At 27.5% G+C, this 24,097-nt stretch overlaps 4 protein-coding genes across 6 annotated transcripts; 2 read left to right on the top strand and 2 right to left on the bottom strand.

The window, feature by feature from the left end:
* Positions 1 to 3,161: 3,161 nt before the first annotated feature.
* Positions 3,162 to 5,272, bottom strand: LOC113560597 (nucleoside diphosphate kinase-like). 3 transcript variants are annotated; one of them, XM_026966575.1, is made up of 5 exons: positions 5,119 to 5,272; positions 4,793 to 4,931; positions 3,653 to 3,754; positions 3,472 to 3,584; positions 3,162 to 3,394 (listed from the first exon to the last, which is right to left on the bottom strand). In XM_026966575.1, exons 2-5 carry the CDS (start codon positions 4,922 to 4,924, stop codon positions 3,277 to 3,279), a joined length of 465 nt encoding a protein of 154 aa, XP_026822376.1. In that variant the 5' UTR covers positions 4,925 to 4,931; positions 5,119 to 5,272; the 3' UTR covers positions 3,162 to 3,276. The 3 variants fall into 3 exon arrangements, with proteins under 3 accessions (XP_026822376.1, XP_026822377.1, XP_026822375.1); XM_026966576.1 differs by having other exon boundaries at positions 4,793 to 4,950; positions 5,119 to 5,261; XM_026966574.1 differs by having other exon boundaries at positions 4,793 to 5,214.
* A 137-nt stretch (positions 5,273 to 5,409) lies between these two features.
* LOC113560596 (nucleolar protein 8-like) lies at positions 5,410 to 10,189 on the top strand. The gene is made up of 7 exons (XM_026966573.1): positions 5,410 to 5,633; positions 5,717 to 5,829; positions 6,605 to 6,799; positions 6,972 to 7,156; positions 7,736 to 7,971; positions 9,595 to 9,837; positions 9,903 to 10,189. The coding sequence occupies exons 1-7, from the start codon at positions 5,540 to 5,542 to the stop codon at positions 10,172 to 10,174; spliced, it is 1,338 nt and encodes a 445-aa protein (XP_026822374.1). The 5' UTR covers positions 5,410 to 5,539; the 3' UTR covers positions 10,175 to 10,189.
* A 5,361-nt stretch (positions 10,190 to 15,550) lies between these two features.
* On the top strand, positions 15,551 to 18,702 carry LOC113560890 (heat shock protein 83). Its single transcript, XM_026967010.1, has 3 exons — positions 15,551 to 15,712; positions 16,006 to 16,274; positions 16,360 to 18,702. The coding sequence occupies exons 2-3, from the start codon at positions 16,006 to 16,008 to the stop codon at positions 18,272 to 18,274; spliced, it is 2,184 nt and encodes a 727-aa protein (XP_026822811.1). The 5' UTR covers positions 15,551 to 15,712; the 3' UTR covers positions 18,275 to 18,702.
* A 1,691-nt stretch (positions 18,703 to 20,393) lies between these two features.
* On the bottom strand, positions 20,394 to 22,195 carry LOC113548675 (DNA-directed RNA polymerase I subunit RPA12). Its single transcript, XM_026949679.1, has 4 exons — positions 21,922 to 22,195; positions 21,248 to 21,392; positions 20,584 to 20,802; positions 20,394 to 20,493 (listed from the first exon to the last, which is right to left on the bottom strand). Exons 2-4 carry the CDS (start codon positions 21,376 to 21,378, stop codon positions 20,469 to 20,471), a joined length of 375 nt encoding a protein of 124 aa, XP_026805480.1. The 5' UTR covers positions 21,379 to 21,392; positions 21,922 to 22,195; the 3' UTR covers positions 20,394 to 20,468.
* Between the last annotated feature and the right edge of the window lie 1,902 nt (positions 22,196 to 24,097).

Raw genomic sequence — 24,097 nt, 5'->3', positions numbered from 1 at the left:
CAGTCATAATATCGCTTAGAATAGTTTTTCGGTGAAATATCACTGAAAAAACAACCTATTAATAGTTTGAAAATAATTATTAGTGTTTTACCAAAAAGATGTTTGTCAAACCAAAATTAACTTTAAAATCTTAATGATAAATAATATTGCATGTTTATTTGATAAGCAATAACTAATAAGTTAATTATTCTATGGTAAAATTTAATGGGGGGGGGGAGTAAAATGAGTAAATGCTCAAAATGTCAAATATTTTGTAGCGACAATAAAATATATTAAATAATAGCGTTTGTTTAAAATATTTTGGTGGCTACGAAGTACAATGCCAAACCTCGCAAGTTAAAAATCAAAAAGTTTAACCTTGAATCAACAGTCTACACTCGTATGTTTTTACAAGAATCAATGATTTTCATACCTTACCATATTCAAGAAGTGTATTCTTATTTCGTAGTCTTACTTATTAATACAATCGTATTTATAAAAATTTATTGTAACAAGTTTAATACCTATCAAACAAAACCAAATAATTACGAAACTAAATAGTTAACTCGATTATAACATCGTATAGATTCTGATTCGACTACGAAAAAGTAGTTTTGCCAAGTAAATCGTTTTTAAGGGGCAAGACGATGGCTATAAAAATACACGCCTGACCTTCAACATACAGCGCCTTACTGGATGTCATAATTTCGTTAGACGTTACAGATAAGGATAATTGATGTCAGACGTCAATGAATCTAAGAAAAAAAAGCCTTGTACCAGCTAAATACATTTTCGTTATTTTATTATGATTTACATAATTAAATATTTAAATATAAATATATAATCATTAGTCATTACATTTATCTATGAAACACTTCTTTAGCATATCTATAAGTATATATAGCTGCAATCTGCATTTAACATTGTCAATAATTTATTATCATTTACACTTACCTAATACCTACATAATTTAAAAAAATATTGAGGATAAAAATTTAAAATAATTGTCATTTATCATTTGTATTTTAAAATTAAAAAATTATTATTATTATTAAAAATAAATTATTTAAATTATATACAAATGACAATTATTTTAAATCTTTATCCTTTAACATTTTTTAAATTATGTAGGTACAAATGACAAATGGCAGTTATTGACAATTTTAAATACAGACTGCAGCTATACTTTTAAGATATGTTAAAGAAGTGTTACATAGATAAATGTAATGATTATATTTAATTATGTAAATCATAATAAAATAGTGAATAATGTATTTAGTTGGTATGGAGCTTTTTTTCTCCAAATACCACATCAGTATGTCATAATGCTTTATTATTGTCTTAAGAATAAGAATAAACTTCAGTATTTTATTATGGCTTTTTTATGATTTAGTATTTGACATATAAATATAATATTTAATCTTCGGCCTACGGACTATGATTGTAAGAGATCACTAGTTTTTGTATAGGTACTATTATGGTATTATCATATAATAAATTATAATAGAGCGTTAAGGTTCTCCAATTTAAATTCAATCCTGAACAAATTTTTTAGTAAAAATCTAATGAATAATTATTCCAATACTTATTGAAATATAATATATGACTATGATTTATTTGTTTTTATAGCACACCGGTCTCTATCAAGCTAAAAAAATATATAGTAAATATGAAGTAACAAATCTTACCAAAGAAGAATATTGTAAAAATACACTTAAAAAGTAATAGATCATACAAAATCAAATGTATATTTGTATTAGTCATTACTCATTAGTATACCTACTATTTAACAAGATTTTAGAGATTTAAATTGTAAAGAACATAAACTATTTTTAAAACATAATTTTATTTCCAAACATTAAATGATGTCATTTAAATTTATGAATTTACGATTTTAGGCTGTACCTAACTATAATTGATATTATTGATAAATGTACATAACATGTAAAACTATACCACTATTTGTATAATATAGGCATCACTGCATCGGGCAGTTTTTATAATTTTCATTATCCATCAATGTCAAGACCACCATGTGTTGGAACATGTTTTAAACAAATAATTTTGTTTGAACCTTTTTATACGTAAATGTTTAAAAAAAAGCATAACATTTTATCGTAATTTTTTGTATAAAATAAACAATCATTCATAACAATAGTCATATACAACCATGGTTTGGTTTTTATAGCATATAATTATAAAATGTTTAGAAAATTAACAAAAAGTATTTAGAGTAGAAAAAACTATTTTTTTCAACCCCAAGTCCACCAGGGTAGGTTAGATTAACCTAACCACCTAGGAGAGATGAAAATATCTAGGTTGACGTCAGTGAGTCAACTTAATATCTATAGTCAGTACTAAGAAGGGAAGGCAGCCCTATTGTATGACGGACCGGTTTGTCGCTCAAGTTTGATGATTCTACCTCAGTTGAAACATATGGTAGATATGGGACCCTAACAATGAAAGTCATTCAACAACTCAAATAAAGTATAGGCCACCAAGTAACAACTGACTAGAGGAAACACAAACAAATATTAAGATATCTTAAAAATGTATTTTAAATATATTAGTTTATATAATTATATTTTTAGATAAATCACCATCTCATGATTTAGACTACCATTTTAAGATATTTGATTAAAATCAAGATAAATCTTGTATCAAAATTGTTTAATAATAAAAGTAGTCGGAATCTGTATCTCTAGATCAAAAATCTTGATAAGGGGATTGGAAGCAGTGATTTTCTGTCTGTCTTATACACATGGAACATAGGAAAAATAGCTATACGCGTCTGACAAAAATTTAGGTACATCTAGTTGTTCGATTTAAAATATATAAAGATAATTGAATTGGTATACAAGTTAACTTTGCATTGGTCGAGGCATATTTTTAATAATAAAAATTGACAAATTTATAAAATTTAAAATATTTATTTTAAATAATGAAACAATCGAAAAAGTGCTTCAACCGATGCAAAATAAACTTGTATACCAATTAAAACATCTTTACATATTTTAAATCGAACAACTAGAAGTACCTTAATTTTTGTCAGGCGTATAGCTATTCCACGAGTGTTAGATAAAGACAAAAAGTTACTGCTTCCAATCCCCTTAAGAGAGTATGAGGATAACATGAGTTGATTATAATTGGAATACTTACAAATTACAAGATATAGGACAACATTATTTTATATCAAAGTATTTATTAATATGAATGATGAATTACAAGTACAAACCCTAAATTAGGTTTTATTTAAGCTCGCATATTACTTAAATATTAATACCATGTTTATTATATTTATTCATAGACCCACGAGTCAATAGCCTTTGTCCATGGGACCACTTCTTTTTCAGTGAACCATAATGCAATTTCTTTGTTAGCAGATTCTACAGCATCCGATCCATGAATAATATTACTAAAAATATTAAAACATAAAATAGTAAAATGAAAAACTGTAAAAATAAATTAAAACAATTATTATATAATATTTACCGGCCAACTTGGATACATAAATCTCCTCTAATTGTTCCAGGGTTTGAGTTTTTTGGGTCAGTAGCACCAAGAATGAAACGTCCAGTTTTCACAGCATCTAATCCTTCCCATACCTAAAATTTTTTAAATGGTATTAATTAATTAATCAAATATATGTGTAAATTAATATAATACAACATACCATGGGGACAACAGGTCCAGATGACATATACTTAATAAGACCAGGGAAGAATGCTTTACTGGAAAGATCAGCATAGTGCTTCTTCAACAATTCTTCAGAAGGCTACACATATAAAAATTAAGATTTTTAACAATTATTTAATGTATTATTAACAATACAATTTAAAAAACATGCTCATACATAACTTTCAAGAGGTTTATTTATACTATTGTCTAAAAAACTTCAAACAAATGTTAATTTATATGTATAAAAATATTTTATATTATAGTTATTAATTAACTAACCTAACCTTACCAACACTACATTTTAAAATCACAAGTTTATTCGAGCCCAGGAATAATCAAATTTATTTTTGGACAAAAAAATGTAAATTGGATAAGTCCCAAAATATAAAATGAAAACAGTTATATATATTAACAATAAAAACCCAAGTTATTTTTTTTTTTTAATTATATCTGAATCTTACTACAGAAATAACTAAATTTTAAGACCAAATAATATCAATGAAGTAGTTAAGACATACAAGAAATGAAAGCTATCTAAATTTTTTTTCTTCTAACAAATTTAATAAAATCAATTTTTGTCTGAATTGAAATTAATTACTAGCATTAAGTAATTTTTAATAATCTAACTTGAATTTGTTAAAAATAATTTAATTAAGTATCTTTACAATAACTAGTATTTATGGTTTAATAAATAAAAAAAACGAATACAAAAAATCTTACTTAAAATAAATTTTAATTTCTAGTAATAAACAAAATCCAAAATAATTATGTTTAGATCCGGAAAATCAAATTAAATCTATTAGTAAACATTACCATAACCTAAAAATAAGTAATGCACTGATATTACTTCTGGTACCTATGTGATGGGAAAAACACATTGTTACAACAATTATATGTCTAGACATAAATTGTAAATAATCATAAATAATATTTCATAACATTTTAAATTTCAACATAAATTGATATAACCGGTGTAAAAGAAACTAATAATCTTAAAAAATGGATTGGATTAGTGTTAAAATTTGTAGTCGCTTCTCCAATTACGATTACCAGTTACAATATGATAGATCACAATCAGTATTTAGATCCAAATTTACCATGTATTTTACGGCTTATGACCATTGTTATAACTCACCCAGACGAATTTCATAGCGACCAGTTTGAATCCCTTGGTCTCGAAACGTTTGATGATCTTACCAACAAGTCCACGCTGAACACCATCGGGCTTGATCATGATGAAAGTACGTTCGGCATTTGGATCGCCCATGGCTAGTCTGATGAGGATTTGAAAGGCTGTTAGTATCGAGCAAATGAACATGTAAAACAAGTAAGGAGATCGCAGGGGTGTTTGATATTGTGTAGCGGCCGCGAGGTGATGGACAGCGAAGGAATACAGTGAGATCAGATTTCGTGAGAAAAGGAAAAGAAAACGGTTGCAGAATAGTATGTTGTTGTACTGACCGTTGTTTGGTGGGCGTTGCTTCGAGAAAAATTTGTACTGGTGAGAACCGAAAAGGCGGTCCTTTAGTAAGTGTTTATCGGACGAAAGACCAACACAAAGTGTCAAAGTGCAAAATGTCCAGACTTCACAATAGAACAATCGTCAATCATGCTTCGGTGGCCGGTTTTTAACTTCATTTTGTGGTTATATTCTTTAATAGTGGTATTAACACAAAACCAGGGTTAGGGCGTTTATAACTTCAATTTATGAGCATAATAATATTACTCTTTTGATAAATGTTATCACTCATGTGTGTAAAATGTAAACAAAACCGCGTTGTTTTTTTCAACTTAAACTTAAAATACGAGTTTAAACTATGCAACAATAATTGATTGTAACCTTTTGTCCGCCTATAAAAGCTTTTTGGCGAAACCCTTAAAGATGAACGTGAAAGGTGACGAAGCAGAATCAACACACAGAAGGAATTTACCGGCTTTTCAAGGAATCGGATCGGTTAAAAAATCCAAAGGAAATGGTAATATAAAAAAATAAACAGCTTTGTATCATTCAGCTTTCATTAGATGTTATTTTTCATTGATTTTTTTTTAATTTGTGTAGAAGTAAAAAGTGCCGTTAAAACTCAAGAAGCCGAAGCCAAACGTCAGAATGCATTGGCTGAAAAATGGAAAACGTTACAAGAACAAAAGTGTGCAATTGCAAATGCACTAAAGGTACCTTATCTATCAAACATTGTTTTTTCAAAATGTGTGTAACCTATAATATTTTACTTGTTTCAATATAGAATTTTATTTATTCATTAATTCGCTGAATAAAAAGTTATAATGTTAATTATTTTACAATTCAACTATTAAGTAATTGTTTACAAAGATTGGTATTTTTGTATATTTAAATTTTTTAATAAACCTACTTTATTCAAAATATATTACCCATTATTAATAGAGAATTTTTCATAGATTATTGTACAATTTATATTTTATATATTTTCTCATAGGTATATAATGTTGAAACATATTTCATATTTTATTTTCACTGTATTTGACTTATTAATTTGAAACATATAAATTGTTTAAAAAAATATATAAGTTAGTGATTTTAATTATTAAATATTTTAAAAACAGTTTTTATTTTTCAATGCTTTTTAAGATATTATTCATAAAAATATACTATTGGTTCTATCAGTACATGAAACATTGTATCAGCATTTTAAATTTTAGGCCTTATAACTTGATTTACAAATAAGTGACAGTAGCCTTTTTAGGTTAATTTTACTATGTAAATCACAATGTTTAATTTTATTGAGAAAATTAAAAATGTATTGAAATAAATTACTTTATGTTATATCATTAAGTTTAAAAATGTTATTATTAAAAGTTTAATTTAATTTAACGTAGCTTATTGTCTTAGTTATAGCAGGACATTGCTATAAGCTATCTTAACTGAAACTGAAAATAAATAATAAAAGGTTAATTATAATTGTATTTCTAGGGAGAATCATTGAACAGGAGAATAAAATTTGATGAAGATGGTGATCATCAAAAAAATGATTTGCAATTATCTAAACAAAAGATTTCATTGTTTGATGATGATGATGATGATGATGCTAGTGATCATGAAAATAAAGGAGAGTTAGTATCAGATTACAAGCTAAAATTAAGATTTGAAGGTGAAAAAGGCAAAAAGGTGACACATTTTTGTAGATATTGTTACTTTATCATGTATACATTGCATTTATGTATATATTTTTTATTTTCGAGTAACAATATACATTTTTTTTAAATGTACTTAATATAATATTATACAATAATATATATTTTATTTTAATTGAATTGCTATTATTTATGTATTATATTAGTTGTTCCATATGCAAACATCTAAAGCTACTGGAGATGATAGATTTGTAATGGATAAACGATTTTTTGAAGAACAAGAAACTACTGAAAAATTGAGCGATGATGAGATAGAAAAACAAATGAATATTTTAGAAGATGTGATTGGACGATCAATTACTAAACCTAATAAGGCTAAAGGAGACGAAATGTAAGATTTTTTGAAACAAATCTATTTTAAATACTCTAGAATTTGTGTCTTCATTTCCTGAGTATTTTAATGTTTTTATTCAGTAATATATAAAACATAATGTAAATTAAAAATACTAGGTACCATATTTTATATGATAAATTTAAATTGTCAAAACTTTATAATTAGGTTTAGCTGATAAACTCTACATTGTTAACATTGCAATTATATTTACTATACTAAGCTTATAAGACTTTTCACAAAATCAACATTTTTTTTTTATGAAACTGACTTAGAGTATTATAAAAAATCTCGATAATTTGGTATTCAAATAAGATAAAACAGATTTGACTAAATAATAATGTTGCTTTAACAAAAAAAAAAACATAAGGTTGGAGGATTTTTTTTTTTAATTCAATTTATCAGATTTGAAATATCAACCTTGTATAGATATTAATATTCAAGTAAATGAAAGTTCTATAAATGTATTTTGTTTTTAATAAATATTAGTTTTAATAAAAAGTAATTATAACTAATGCTATAAATTAATTTATTAAAGACATATAGTATATGTTAAACAATTAATTTTTTATGATTTAGATTTAACATGGTAAGATATGATCCAACACAAGAAGAACATAAAAAATATGTTAAAGATAAACCAGAACTACCAAAACAAAAACGACCTAAAAAGCAAAAAGTAGAACAGAACAAAGTTGTAGCTGAAGCAGTTGTTGATACAGATAAATATTACAAAGTTGGTGATAAACTAAAAGATGTGTTTAGTACTCAAAATCAATTTAGTTTTACTAGCTTATTTCAATCTTCTGATAAAAGTGAGTTAAATAAAAAAATTATGATTTTATCTCAAAATTGTAATTTAATTAATGCCATTAATTAGATTTTTGTTTCATAAAGTGGCATATCCAAAATTGTTTTTATAAGGGAGAGGGCACACACTGACTAAAATGTTATCAAATTTACTATCAAAAGTAAAAATTAACCAACTATTTTATGTAAATACAACTAATGAAGGCGGGCTATGGCCACTGTGCCCCTCTAGATACTCCACTAGTTTCACATATAATCAATTAAGATTTTATTTAATAGAACTTCTACAGTTTAAAACATACTAATTTTCAAAAAACAATTATAAAATAAATTATAATTGATATGTTAGTTTCAATCATACAGTTACTTAAAAATGTGTATACCACCAATTGTCAATTTTTTATTTTTACAATGTTCCATGAATAAAATTAAATTAAATTCTTTCTATAAATGTGTAACATAAAATTATTTTCTCTCTGTACATATCTTAGCCACTTTATTAAATCAATTTTTTTCACAATAAGTTTTTAATTTTATGAATTGCTATTTCACAAAATGATCACTTTTACCTTGTATAATAAAATATTCACTGCACAAAATTATTAATATTATTTATTTAAAGATACCTTAAGTTATGTATAATAATATTAAATATTCATAATTTTTTAAGTCATCTTATTATACAAAACACATTTTTTTTTAAATACTTATTAAAAAATAAGTTTATATAATGGTTCAATAATTTATTTTTAGACATTTTAAGACATTTTAAGTAGGATGATGAGTGCTATCAGCAAATTACAAAATTTCATGCTCTGCATTTAAGTAGTTGTTTTGATTGACATGCACTTTTATACCAACAACTTAGTAGTCTCTAACCCACTATACAACTTGAAAAGTCATACAATGTTGATTATTTTTGTTTGTCAAGATTTCCATTTAAAATAAAATTTGTAGTATCATGCTGTGACACTATGTACTTCCAAGATTAAAATGTGTGAATATTAAATAGAACTTAACATAAACGGCAATTTACATATTTCAAATATCTAGGTGGCTAGACTACTATATGGATATTATTGAATTATTTATGTGTAACTGTCCAAGTTGTGTCAGAAAGTCAGAGGTCTCCGCCTAAGTTATTTAGTTATATGTTTATAAGTGCTTGTAAAATTTGATGATGTGCTTATTTTAAAGATGTAAAATACAATAAACAAATTATCATATATTTATATAAAATTTATTTTACAAATTTTCATTAATATTCATTTTTATTTTTTGTGTATAAATATTTTAATATTATGATTTAATTATTAATACTTAAATATATAATACACATACAATTTTGCATCGTACTAAATATGTCAAAAATATAATATAATAAATAATCATTGTATACCTATACCTTAAATAAACTATAATATTAATAACTATGTGCAGTGAATGTTTTATTTCTGAAAATGAAAAGTTACCATTTTGTAAAATAGCCATTTACATTTCATATATTAAACAACTTTTCATTAAAACATCAATTTCACAAAGTTGCTATAATATAAACACATAAAATGTTTTAATATAATATATATTTTAACAAATTATTTACTTATTTTTACCTTTTTGTTTTATAGCTGACTATGATGTAGACAAAAATGAATATCAATCAGAAAAAATAACTAAACCTCAAAAAAAATTTGGTCGTAATCCATTTATTGACGACTCTAGTGACTCGGAGAGTGATGAAAATAATTTAGAAGATAAAAAAGAACATTTTGATGCTGAGACTGATGAAGTGCCTTCAGGAAAATTTTTAGGATCTAGAGGTGTTTGGCGAGAAGTCTTTTTTTTCAAAGTAGATGATTCTAGATTCAAAGGTAACAAATTAATTTAATACTGTATGGTTAATAAATTATTTTTATTATTTATTATTATTATTTAGATGCTGAAGAATTTTATGATCCTCAATTTAATAAAACCAATTATACAGGAAGTCAAGATCCAAGATTTATTAAAAAAAGGGATATATTAAGAGATTTTTTGAAAAACAAAGATAAGAGACATAAACGAGATGTAGGCAAAAAGATGTTTAGTAGAAAACTTGGAGGAACCCATAATGACTATAAAAATGATAAAAGTCGTAAAAATAAATCTACAGTTAAAACAAATAAAAATAAAGATGGAAAAAAATTTAAATCAAACAAAACATCATAATAATTATAAATTTCCTTGTTAACAAAAATATATTATGTTATTAAATTATTGTTTGTATTGAAATAAATTTTTTATATGACATTATTATGTTTTATTTTTTAATTCTATATAAATAATATATAAATTCAAAATATTTTAACTAAAATGTCTAAGATTATAACAAATGAAATCCATTGTTATTCATGAGTAACTGTAAGTTAGTAGCTATAAAAGTTGACATGTTAAATTTACTTGTTTTTTTTAATAATTTTTTATGTGTGTGTTATCTTCTTGTACAGATACAAAACAGCAAATTTATGTTATTAAAACAATTTTGTGTTGCTAACTTCAATATTAAAATGATAAACGTTTTCTTAAAACTTAAGGGAATATATCTGTGTTTGTAAGCTGTTATTTTCTTACAACATTTGAACTGTTAATTGAGTTCTGACCATTTATTAATAGTAATTTTTACATAATCATAACTTGCTTAGAAATTCAAATATTGTGAATATTCAATGTATATCAGATAGAGATATACATTGAATATTAAAGATGCTGAAGATCTTTGATATATCAAAGATGTGGACAATGTATTACATAGATTTTGTCAGTAATCCTCAGGGTGTGTTTGAACTTAAAAAACTATGTTTAATGTTTTATGCTTTAGTCGATTTTACAATACATACATATAATTTATAAAAAAATTAGTTTATAAATTATTTTTAAATTTTCAACCGTTTATAGTTATATCATTGAATTATAAACTATTAATAGATTTAGAATATACTTAACGTCAAATTGTCATAACACTAATGTTGAAATTACTCACCTAAATATTCCAATAGACAATAGTATTATTAGTATGATTAAATATCAATATGATGCTGGTTAAACATATTATATATTATAAGTGATTTGAACTTATTATTTAAACGATGAAAAGAATTTTGTTATATTTTAGACATCAACAAATGTCAGACTACAAATTATGCCATTTTCTTAATATATTAAAAGTTATAAACTTTATTATAACATATTACAATTACATTATTTATGGAAATATTTTGTCTCAATTTCATTAGTCCAACTACTCCAAGTCAAATAAGCAAAAAATGCTGGATACTTAATTGTTAATGTGCAAAAATATTGATATCAATAATATAATAATATAAATATTAAATTAATTTATTACATTATAATAAATAATATAAATATTATTTTTCAAATTACGGTATTTATTATTAACATTAGTAATTATTAGTTAACATCTACATTCTACATTAAAAAAGAATGTTTTGCTTATGATTAAAGATTTAAAGATGTAAGTTCAATCATTAATTATGAATGTATAAGGGATCTGAATATCCGATACCAATGGTATTATTCTTAAAACTGAAGAAAATCAATTGCAATATTGACGTATTGTTATAAATCATATTTCTAATAAAATGAAATGTATTGTGAATTGTGATGCTGTATCATAAAATACAATATCATCTGTTTCAATGTTTAATATATTATATATTATATACCTATGTATATTTCTTTACAATGGTATAATATTAAAATTTTATTTTTGTCAATAATAATTGCATTGGTAAATTTATTTTTTGAAAAAATTATTCCTTGCTTAAATGGCTATAGAATATTTTTAGGTATTTTTTTTTATGAAATATACAAAAAATATATTTCAATAAAAAATGTTGAATGTAGGTAAGTCGTAAATTTACACCAACATATTTTATTATCTATAATATAATTAAGGTGAATATAATAATAAATAATAATATATATGTCTATAACTTTATTTAGGTATCTACATTCTACAATCCGTTAGTCCTAATGTAATAACATTAATAACTAATATTAATTTTTATTTTTAACAATTACTATTTTGTTATTATAATAATATGTGTATAGAAAAATCAATAACTTAAAAAGCACGCAAACGCTAAAATAAATAAAAATGGAGTTCCGATTATATTACGTATGAAAATAATTTATAAATAAAACCTAGAAAAGTAGAAAAGAAATCTATAATTATTATTTCCCAACAATTTTAAATTATTAGTTTATATTTAAAATTTAAATGTATAATCTAATAAGTTATAAATAATAAAAAATATTAGTTACAAATAACAATTTACAATTAGAGTATGTTTTATAATAATGGTTATTCACAACTAAACAACTAAGATTGAAAAGATGGGCAAACAAAGGATTGATGGTTTAAGAACCTGAGAAATTCGAGATAATTATTACTCGGATTATAAAGATGAATTTGTGTACCAAAAACTAGAATTCCGGCTATAAATGAATATAATTATTCATTTCATATAATATTCTATAAGATTTAATAATATAGTAATTAGACTAGATACAATATCTCAATATCTATGTCTATATGACAAACTGTTGAATATTATGCTGAACAGATTGATGTCCTTTAAACTTTAGTACCTATAGTATAATCTTTGTGATGTGCTTACAAGTTAAAATATTATGCATAGTGATTTGGGTATTATATAAAACATACTTCAAAAATTAAAAATATTTGTTCTGTGGTTATAGCAAATTGTCGGAAGTCTCGATGCAAAAAACCGAGATGTGGTACGCCAATTTAAAGACGATAATCAGAACGTATTCCATTTAAATTTTAAATTAAGTATTTTGGATTTTGGCTATTTAGGAATTAGAACAAATTTAACAAATTTACATTATTTGATTTGTCCATTGATAAACAATCAATAATAATAATTATTATAATCGACGATTATCGTCGCCCAGTTCCTTAAATTATATTAATAGGTACTGACTACTGTAACAAAAATAAAAATAATAATGTTGGTGATATTTCATTTCCACGTGTTTCGAACAATGAACTGCCATGCAGTATACAGAGTGAACGAAAAACACGTATTTACGGTCTGCGCTTATTCACTAAAATATTATGTGCACACGTGCTATAAATATTATTAATTCGTGCCTTTTTCAGTTTTCTAGGTAATCAGAAGAAAAATGTACTACTGTATAGTGTACAGACATAACAATAAAACTAATGATATAGGTATACGATGAAAAATACAACATGACGCAAGTAGATATAATACATTCATATTCATATTATATTGTAATATATTATTATGTGATGTACATGACGTGCGAGTGTATGACCTATGGTAGTAAGGAATAATCGTATAACGTAACACCTATAATAATATATTAATATCTACATATTATTATGGTGTGGTGTAATTTTTAATCAGGTTAATATTGTTGAACAGATAATGGTTTATTTATAAAAATTTTAAATTTTTAGTTAAAAATTAAAACATCGATATTATACGACAAAACCACATCCTTCGCGTATCTTTTTCAATACACGGATTCTAATAACGAATGATGAACGAAATGTTGAATGCTAATAAAAGAATGGAATATTATTGTCAAAATATCGTATTATTTTCGAAATTGTTGCTCATTTAGTCGAGTCATGTTTCAAATAAAAAATTATTTAATCATTCATCAGTGCCGAAATATATTAATATTTAATATTATTAATAAACCCTGCTCGCAACTAAATTCTTTGTAATGACTAACGAGGAAGAAATCAAATTTTTCAGAAATTTGAGAATGAATACTAATGTGTGTGTAGGTTCTGCCGAGTAATTTCGATTATTCATTCTGATTTGAAGAAAATACGCGAACAAACGCGAACGTTTCGTCAAGTCGCGAACATTCTAGAAGAACAGTACTATAATATTAATAACCGAATGAGTTTTGGTCAGAAAAATCGCCATCACGACTTTTTGTTCAATATAATATTAAAGCTTTAGGCAAATAAGTAAAATATATTTATTTTATACTACAAAAGCCAACGTTAGAAATCCACCATTTAATATTAGTTTGTCATTAAACTATTTATACTCGTAAATCATAGGGAATCAATATTGTGTATGGTGTTTGTTCTGTAACAATTAACTACTAACTTGAAACTGGTATTGAGGAAATTCCGAATTAAAAAAAAAAAATTATTATTGTAATACCGTATAGTGTTTGTTGTAAGCAGTACAGAGGTACACATTCCAACAGTATTGGTAATATTATAAAACGTTGTCGCCTAATATTTATAGATATCGTTTGATATTATATTATTTTAAAATTAACGTCAAAGATAAGTCACGGCGAAAACAAATTTCCTACGAATACGCCATATAAAATTATAAACTATGATATAAATGATATAATAATAATATAATATACTATGTAGTAATACATTTTTACGGTTATTCTAAAGTTTTAAATCTAAAATCGTATGTTTTTATCGATATTATAATTAACATAAATATATGAGATGGAAAAATCTTTTTTAATTTTTGATAAAGTTTTGACGATCCGACTAAATATCGAGAGAAAATGCATACAATACCTACTAACGGGTGCCAAATTTTAATAAATTATTAAATCCTAGCTAAATGAATAGGATGCCCGGGAAAACCGCGGTGGCGGACGTTGTGTATACGAAATCCGTATCCTTCGTACGTTTATAACATCGACAATCGACATGTTGACTTTGAATCGGATTTTGAATTAAAATTGATCATAAAAAACGATCTATGTACATTAATTTGATTCGAAATAGTAAACATTTCGCGCGATACGCCATGTGAGCGTCTCGGCGTCCCGGCGTAATATAACGACAATTTGTTTGAAATTTATCAGCAAGCCGGGAACGCGCGAAATCGTTGTGCAGTCAGTCGTTAGACTTGAAAGTTTTGTTAAATTATGAAAAAAAAAATGCGCGGAAAAATTTCGTTAGGAAAAGACATGATTTGGTCAAATTCGCGTGAACAAGAAAATCGCATACGATGATAAATAACGAGTATGTTAGCTCACAGGTTTTATAGTTGTTTGTCACGATCATTCACTAATAGTTGGTGAAATTTTTTCCGAAAAATTCATCGGAAATGGGAGAGGAAAGGGAAAAGTTTCAAATTTAATACGAAAAAATCGTCTGTTGGCAAGGAAAAACGATTGTCACTGCAACATCCTGTATACGGCAGGCAACTCATAGAATGTTCTAGAAGATTCTCGGCGTTCACCCGGCCGACCGAAAACGCAAGTTGACATGACGTTGGTCAAAGCGCCCGCGTCCTGGCCACCACTACACCGCCGTTCGCGCGTCCCGATCCGCTGCGCATCGTTTAGTCGCTGCGCACCAGCCAGCCGGGGCACCGTAAACGACCCGGCACCGTTCGTCGTTCGCCTCACCACGTGCTCTACCGCACCGTCCGATACGCCGGCTTTGACCAACGCGATACCGTATAGCCGGTAGAACGTTCGCGAATCTTCGACCCGGCGGCCGGGAGAGATTATAAATACCGAGTGCCGCCGTCGTTCGGTCGTCATTTTGGAGCTCGTTGTCGAACCTTCCACACGCACGCCTTAAAGCTTGCGCCACTACTTGCGATCAAGTGATCAACACTATTTGCGGAGTTTTGCTGCTTGCAGTGTTTATTCTCATTCAATTAACAATCCATCAACACACTATAAATCGTGAGTACCGTTTTCAATAACTATTAATTTTTTTTTTAAATTCATTTATCTCGTTTGAATTTTCATTAACTATTATTAAATTATTTATTCAATTAACTAGGGTTCTAAATATTTTTTTGGGTAGGAATTTCATTTCTCAATCGTAATTTACAATACTTAATGTAATTTTTTTTTAATAATTTCTTAATTATTTTCAATTAACACAAGTCGCGTTTTTTTTTTAAATTTCGTTTTTGTTCTCTTAATATTTTAACGGTCAAGTGATAAATAATTTTATATTTTTATAATTTTAGATGCCTGAAGACGTAACCATGACTGCATCCGAAGATGTTGAGACCTTCGCTTTCCAAGCTGAGATTGCCCAGCTCATGTCTCTCATCATCAACACCTTCTACTCCAACAAAGAAATCTTTTTGCGAGAATTGGTATCCAACTCTTCTGATGCCTTGGACAAAATCCGTTACGAATCGTTGACCGATCCATCCAAATTGGAATCTGGCAAAGATTTACACATTAAGATCATCCCCAATGCTGAAGAAAAGACTTTGACCATTATTGACACGTAAGTATTTTTATTATTTATCTATATATAGATGGTTTTTCGCGTTCAACGACACTTTTCTAACCGCAACTTTTTTTTCGTATAGTGGTATTGGTATGACCAAAGCTGATTTAGTCAACAACTTGGGAACAATCGCCAAATCTGGTACCAAGGCTTTCATGGAAGCTTTACAAGCTGGTGCTGATATTTCTATGATTGGTCAATTTGGTGTGGGTTTCTACTCCGCCTATTTGGTAGCCGACAAAGTCACTGTTGTTTCCAAGCACAATGATGATGAACAATACTTATGGGAATCTGCCGCGGGAGGTTCATTCACAATCCGTTCTGACCCTGGTGAGCCATTGGGCCGTGGTACCAAGATCGTCCTTCAAATCAAGGAAGACCAAGCTGAATTCCTTCAACAAGAAAAGATCACCAGCATCATCAAGAAACACTCTCAATTCATTGGCTACCCAATTAAATTAATCGTTGAAAATGAACGTACCAAGGAAGTCAGTGACGATGAAGCCGAAGATGAGAAGAAAGATGAAACTGAAGGTGAAACAGAAGAAGACAAGAAACCCAAGATTGAGGATGTTGGTGAAGATGAAGATGAAGACAAGAAAGACGATGAAAAGGACAAGAAAAAGAAGAAGACCATTAAAGAGAAATACTTGGATGAAGAAGTGTTGAACAAGACAAAACCAATCTGGACACGCAACCCCGATGATATCAGCCAAGATGAATATGGTGAATTCTACAAGTCGTTGACCAACGATTGGGAAGATCATTTAGCCGTCAAACACTTCTCGGTAGAAGGACAACTCGAATTCAGAGCACTCTTGTTCATTCCCAAGCGCGCGCCTTATGATATGTTTGAAAACAAGAAGAAGAAGAACAACATTAAATTGTATGTGCGTCGTGTCTTCATCATGGACAACTGTGAAGATCTCATGCCAGAATACTTGAACTTCATCAAGGGTGTTGTTGACAGTGAAGATTTGCCATTGAACATCTCTCGTGAAATGCTCCAACAAAACAAGATCTTGAAGGTCATCAGGAAGAACTTGGTCAAAAAATGTTTGGAATTGTTCGAAGAATTGGCCGAAGACAAAGACAACTACAAGAAATTGTACGAACAGTTCAGCAAGAACTTGAAACTTGGAATCCACGAAGACAGCCAGAACAGGAAGAAACTCTCAGACTTGTTGAGATTCCACTCTTCAGCCAGTGGTGACGAACCATGCTCCTTGAAGGAATATGTTGCCCGCATGAAGCAAAACCAGACACACATCTACTACATCACTGGTGAAAGCCGCGAACAAGTATCCAACTCGTCATTCGTTGAACGTGTCAAGAAGCGTGGTTTCGAAGTTATCTACATGACCGAACCCATTGATGAGTACGTCGTACAACAGATGAAAGAATATGACGGCAAGAACTTGGTATCCGTCACCAAAGAAGGTTTAGACTTGCCCGAAACTGATGAAGAAAAGAAGAAGCGTGAGGAAGATCAATCCCGATTCGAGAAATTGTGCAAAGTTGTCAAGGACATTTTGGACAAGAAAGTTGAAAAAGTTGTCGTCAGTAACAGACTTGTCGAGTCACCTTGTTGCATCGTCACATCTCAATACGGTTGGACTGCCAACATGGAACGTATCATGAAGGCACAGGCTCTCCGAGACTCGTCAACCATGGGTTACATGTCTGCCAAGAAACACTTGGAAATCAACCCCGACCACCCGATCATCGAGACACTCAGACAAAAAGCCGAAGCCGACTCCAATGACAAGGCTGTACGTGACTTGGTCATGCTCTTGTTCGAGACAAGTTTGCTGTCATCTGGTTTTGGACTTGAAGACCCACAAGTTCACGCCTCCAGAATCCACAGAATGATCAAATTGGGTTTGGGCATTGACGAGGATCTGCCAGTAGCTGAAGAGAAATCTGCTGAAGTTGAAGCCGAGCCAGTTATTGAAGCTGATGCCGAAGATTCTTCTCGTATGGAAGAGGTTGATTAATTTATTACAAAGTGAATTTATTTTGAAAGAACATTTCCTATATTTTTTATTGTTATATATTATTTTGAGACTGATTTGTCCATTCTTTTTTTTTTTCTTTCTTTTTATTTCAAATTTGTTCCAAAATTTATTACTACATGGCAATTTATTTAAATCTGTTAGATTTATTTAATTAATTTTCATGTACACATGTATAAGTTTGCTTGGAATAATATTCTAGTTGTATAAGGTGTTTTACAAGTTTTACGGATAATAAATATACATGGAATAATTTTTGTACATAAACTGATCAAATGTTAATTTTCCAAGTGTTATTACCTAATTATCCACATTTTATTATTCTGTATTGTGAGTAGACTTCTTGAATGTTAAAACATCCATTCTGTACAGATATTTTAAATAAATATTATGCAACTTGTGAAGTGAAACAAAACTGGTATTTATTTAAAAAAATATCCAATTGTGGTCTGTTGTGATAAATTTAGTACATGCATAATGTGTGTTAGGATAACAAGTTCATAATTAGACATTCTACTATAACTACGATTTTATGAACTATGTATTATGTGAGTGATTTCTTGCATTTAAATTGAAAAACCCGGTCATTTAGTCTTAAAACAAAGTAATGAAATTAGTAAGATTACGTGCACAGTAGTAGTACGGATAAGAACAATTTAAATTATGATTTAACAAAGCTGCATAAACTATCAAACAATTATTATGAGCTATCACTTTAATATATCAATTGGTTTTACATTCTTTCATTTTTTTATTCTATTAATATTTATCATTGATGCTGATTATTAATAAAACCATACTAATGTACAAGTTGTGCAGTTGTCTGAGAATTTTAAAAGTGATGTAGATTTCATAATATGATGAAAAAAAACATAACTAGATGAGAATTACTATTAGGAAACATTTACATTTTACATTTAGGAAAATGTTTCATTATCCATGTACTACATACCATTTCCCAACCAACTTAAAAAAAATGTTTAAATAAAAAATATTGCAAGTGTTACACATTTTATGCTTAAAACCATACAAATATTTTCAGTCATTATTAAGAATAATATTGAGTTAAGCTTTAGAATATTAATAAACTGACATTTTTATTATAATTTAAGCTGTGAAGACTGGTGACATCTTAGTTGTTAGAATATATTGATGTTTACATTTGGATAATTTTTGTAATCTTAGTTCTCAGTTTCTAACTTATTTATTTGTTGTATCTGTATATTTAGGTGTTTTGTTGGCTGTATTCTCTACATTCTGTGATGAAAGTGATTCATACTGATTAATTAATTTAGGATTTTATTAGAGTAAATTTAAGATTATTCCAATAATAACTTGTAGACATTTATATCTAAACAATGTGTATTTATATCAATACAGTTTATAAATATTAATTGTTCAATAGTTAGTATAAAAATGCTAGATTATCTTTTTTTAAATTAATTCAATATTAACCACATTAAATGTTAACCATCATTTAGAATAAATATGTGTATCTAATATTTTTATAGACTTGTCAAATTTACCGATAGAATAGTTGTAAAATAAAAGATTTGATTTATATTTATGGCTTTATGGGAGAATAAGAAATTCTAACATTTAACTATTAATGGTTAATACTTATTTTTTTTTCATCAATAACTAGTAGTTTAACAGGTATTAAAAATGCCAGATACCACTAATCAGTATTTTTTAGTTGAATTGAAATGAATCAAATCATAAAAAAGGTCAATAAATCAGAGAACAAAATTATAGTTTAAAATAAATCCAAGAATACAAAATCATTTCAGATAATGAATACCAATCCAAAAAGTATATCATATAATACAGTTAATTTTAAGCGAAATACAGTTAAAATATATGAAAATTATAGTTAGGCAGAATGATTAACTTTTATTTTTGTAATAAATTATAAAAATATTTATTAATTATCTTTGTGAAATCAGTACTTATATGAATTTAGTAAGTAAAGTTGTTTTTATTCTTAAATAAATATAATAGGCGCACACCACTCATGCTTTTAATCAGAAATGTTTAAGCATCTATAACTTTTATATCAATACCTATATTTAATTTTGGACTAAATTAAAAAAGGCAATAATGTTTAAAAATAAGAATAACTTTATTCAACTCGATTGTTATGTACAAAAATGGATTCCAGGCCTTTGGGATTGTCTTAAGAGTTTTCTGATTCCGTGAATCTGCAAAAAAAAAAACATTATATTAGATTACAAACCAATAAATATACACAAAACAAATATTTATAAGACAGAGGCGATCATAGCTCTTACTTGCAGTTAAGACAAGTGTAAAACACAGTCTGTCCTTCATCAGCTGATCTCAATTGCACAGCAGCATAGGACATCTGGTTGTGACCACATTGGCTACATCTTCTCTCGGCAATTGGACCGTCGTCCGCATCATTTTTGTTATGTTCAGTTTTTACTACATTATCTATATCTTCTACAGAGTTCAAAATAATATTGTATTCAGCAATAGAATTCCATAAACTGTAACAATGAATAACAATTAATATAAATCCTTGATAATCATTAATAATAATTTGTTTATTAATTATATGATAGATTAACGATTATCTGTATTAACAGATTGGTCCATTCCACGCAATACCACTTTTATGCAAGACGAATCTAGCTAACAGCTAAGTTGAGAGAAAGGTAGTTGTATTAGAAAACTTTTTTTCATAGTTTTACAGTACCTAGTTTTATTAAAAATAAAATATACCTTTAGTCTTTGATTTCTCACTTGCACGGTTTTTAACTCAATAATTAAGTTTTTATTTAATTGCTTATATACAATTAAAATTATGTTTTTAGTAAATTGATATGTCATGTTTATTAGCAGTAAGCTTAAATAAGAACATTAAATGCATGAGACACAAATATAATTAATTCATGATTATTACAAATAAAATGATAACTGTTCGCTTTTTACTTACTTTCTGGCCCAAAAACTGTTTTACAAGAATAACACTTAATAAATTCTTCCATACTCAATGACGGTAGTATTGAACCACATTTAGAACAAAATCCTGGATATGTTTCAATGTCGTTGTTTGATTCCATTTGATTTATTTTTCCTAAGACAGCATTAAAATAGAATTAAATATATTGATAATTTAATGATTACAAGTGGAAAACATAATAAATACTCATGCAGGATGATTCACCAGTCATTCTCAACCCTATTTTTCTTTTAATCGTGCATTTCTCCAAATTGTAAACATATCTAGGTACTTAGTGACCGTGTTTTCAAACATTTTGATTATTATATGATTCAACAAGTGTTGTATGGAAACTGACAATACAAATTTATTTTTATTCTAATCGGTAACCCACTATTTTACTGTGAATTATTAATTAAGTAGATGTTTTTAAATTTATAGTAACCTATTCTTTAGTTATTTTATATTTGTATATTATATACTGTAGAAGATCACAGACAGAGATAGTTCATATAAAAGTAATTTTAATATTATGATTTTACACACAAATACCTAGATGAATAAAACTATAAAAGTGGTGCCTAACAAGTTGACTAGAAAACAACTATATTATATATAAAAAGTAAATCATAAATCTTTAGTATAAGCGCTTTAAAATACTCACCAGTCAGATCGTGAATCGAAAAACGGTTACAAAGACCTAAAGACCACAGTCGACAGTCAACACTTTAATTTAGACGTGTACGAAGTTTTAGCTGTTCGAGTTTCAAAGGTGGGTGACGGTTTTTCGTACGACTTGTGCTCAGTGCTCTCAGGCCGCCGCTGATATCTCAGTATAATATTGATAAAAAACCTCGTGTGTTGGGTTGCATTGAATGAGGATTCGGGAGTGCAATATCAAAAGTTCAATTTCACTAGGATCTTATTTCTGATTTTTCTTATTTTGTGCTTGGACCTATGACTAATTATACCATGTAGTATGCACCATAGATTTCTGAATGTCATTGTCGTGTATCTTAAAATTGTATGTTTATGCAGTGTTGGACTCGGGATATAAGTATATAATGTTTAAATAATAATATTGGGGAAAAATTACACGATTTAACAGTAAAAAACGTAATACTTAAATTTATATTATTTTTCTTTTATATGTGTCGATACACCAAATTTAAATAGCCACCCCCTCCCCCCAACTCTTACCACTATTTGTGCCTATGCAGCAAGCATAACACGATGAGCCAAACTATAAGTCGGTACCATGGATTAAGTATTAAATTTAATTGTTCTTAAACGTTTAAACGGTTTATGTTGTACCTTATTAATGAGTTATTTTTATACATCAACTTATGATTGAATAATGTGCTTAAACAATATGTTGTTTATGTTAAATGTGCTCACAGTAAAATCAAAATTGGGGAAGTTTGAAAATTAACTTGCGAGTTATAGACCATAGTTGTCTAATTCAGATTATTCAACGTTAAGGAAATAAAGTTATAGTTATTATAACTTATAATAATATATATTGAGCTTAAGAAGTTAATTGAACAAATACAATAATATAAGTATATATTTTTTCAATAATTTTTCTCTTGCGTTGTATATGCTCTTCGAATTCTACCATCATCTCTTCAGCGTTTATTGATATATAATTTGATTTCAAATAAGTCTTGTAATTTGTTGAACATAAGAACATCCTTATTCACAGTGGCCGAAAACAATACTGTTGTTCTTTTGTCCTAAAAATAAATTTATATTTTTTTTTAAATGTATAGCCAGTTGGTGATTTAGGAACAAATTCAATTTGGTTGTCGCGTTTCAAAAGACCATGGAAATCATTAATTTTTAAGTCTTAATTAAATTTCAGTTTACTGAAATTTACGATTGTCTGTTTTTTTGTTGTGTATACGTTAGCGTTACTATTATATTGTTTAAAATTAATTCTCATTTTTACTATTTATTACCTATGTTTATTTAACTATTTTTATACTACAATAAATATTTTTGCATATTGAAGTTTATTGAAAATCGTCAACTCGGAAAGGCTCTGAAGGCCGATGATTGATGAAGGCATTAATTCACAGCACCGCAGATACGTGCGTATCAGGTATTATTGGACTTTTAGACTTTCAACTAAATTAATTAATTTTAATTTAATTATTTTACCGTTTTATTTTTCGCATTCGAATATTTTTTCAAACGTATTTAAAATAAAGTAAATCAACAGGTGTCTACGTATCTTTAACGTGGTAGGGAGCCGCTGTGCACTTAACATTGTAGAATAAAATATATTTTGTGGTAATTTTTGAAAAAAAAATTGAATTTTATGCCATTTAATCAGAATTTTCATACTTATTACTGAAAAAAAACTGCATTTAAGTATATTGATTTCCTGAAGAGATATTAAGTATGATACGGGACTTTTGGGACACACCGATACTGTTTATTATAATTATTCAACAATCTTATTTTTGTTTTTACTGAAACCTGCAGTGACAGGTAATTCAGCTATTTATTATTTACTAAATAAAAATACTTTCAATTCAATTTACTAGTTCAATTTTATAATCATTTGACGTTATCTTTATTACTGTTACTGCTCTTTGTTTAAATATTATTTTCTTAAACTAGGGTATGAAGTCCAGTCATAATGCCTATGCATCAATAATCCAAATAAATGGATTATTCCTAGTTCACCATTACCAAAATAACTTTCAATAGCTTCTGCCAGCCGACCACCATAGAGTATGATAATATTTTACTATAATTAATTCAACATTTAAAAAATATATAAATTCGAAATTGTTTAATGTTTTATAATCTAAAATTATAACCCATTAAAA

This window comes from Rhopalosiphum maidis, chromosome 4 (genome assembly GCF_003676215.2).
Source record: "Rhopalosiphum maidis isolate BTI-1 chromosome 4, ASM367621v3, whole genome shotgun sequence".
NCBI classification, from domain to species: domain Eukaryota; kingdom Metazoa; phylum Arthropoda; class Insecta; order Hemiptera; family Aphididae; genus Rhopalosiphum; species Rhopalosiphum maidis.
Note: the sequence above shows the minus strand (reverse complement) of the source record. Positions and strands in the feature narration are given on the sequence as shown.

Excerpts from the sequence above, each read along its gene's own strand:
- LOC113548675 (XM_026949679.1), bottom strand. The coding sequence starts at position 21,378 with ATGGAATCAAACAACGACATTGAAACATATCCAGGATTTTGTTCTAAA. Across the intron at positions 20,803-21,247 it reads GTTTTTGGGCCAGAAAGTAA|TTTATGGAATTCTATTGCTG; the intron begins GTAAAAAGCGAA and ends TCATTGTTACAG. Across the intron at positions 20,494-20,583 it reads TACACTTGTCTTAACTGCAA|ATTCACGGAATCAGAAAACT; the intron begins GTAAGAGCTATG and ends TTTTTTTTGCAG.
- LOC113560596 (XM_026966573.1), top strand. The coding sequence starts at position 5,540 with ATGAACGTGAAAGGTGACGAAGCAGAATCAACACACAGAAGGAATTTA. Across the intron at positions 5,634-5,716 it reads TAAAAAATCCAAAGGAAATG|AAGTAAAAAGTGCCGTTAAA; the intron begins GTAATATAAAAA and ends TAATTTGTGTAG. Across the intron at positions 5,830-6,604 it reads CAATTGCAAATGCACTAAAG|GGAGAATCATTGAACAGGAG; the intron begins GTACCTTATCTA and ends TTGTATTTCTAG.
- LOC113560597 (XM_026966574.1), bottom strand. The coding sequence starts at position 4,975 with ATGTTCATTTGCTCGATACTAACAGCCTTTCAAATCCTCATCAGACTA. Across the intron at positions 3,755-4,792 it reads TCGCTATGAAATTCGTCTGG|CCTTCTGAAGAATTGTTGAA; the intron begins GTGAGTTATAAC and ends TTATATGTGTAG. Across the intron at positions 3,585-3,652 it reads CTGGACCTGTTGTCCCCATG|GTATGGGAAGGATTAGATGC; the intron begins GTATGTTGTATT and ends AAAAAATTTTAG.
- LOC113560890 (XM_026967010.1), top strand. The coding sequence starts at position 16,006 with ATGCCTGAAGACGTAACCATGACTGCATCCGAAGATGTTGAGACCTTC. Across the intron at positions 16,275-16,359 it reads ACTTTGACCATTATTGACAC|TGGTATTGGTATGACCAAAG; the intron begins GTAAGTATTTTT and ends TTTTTCGTATAG.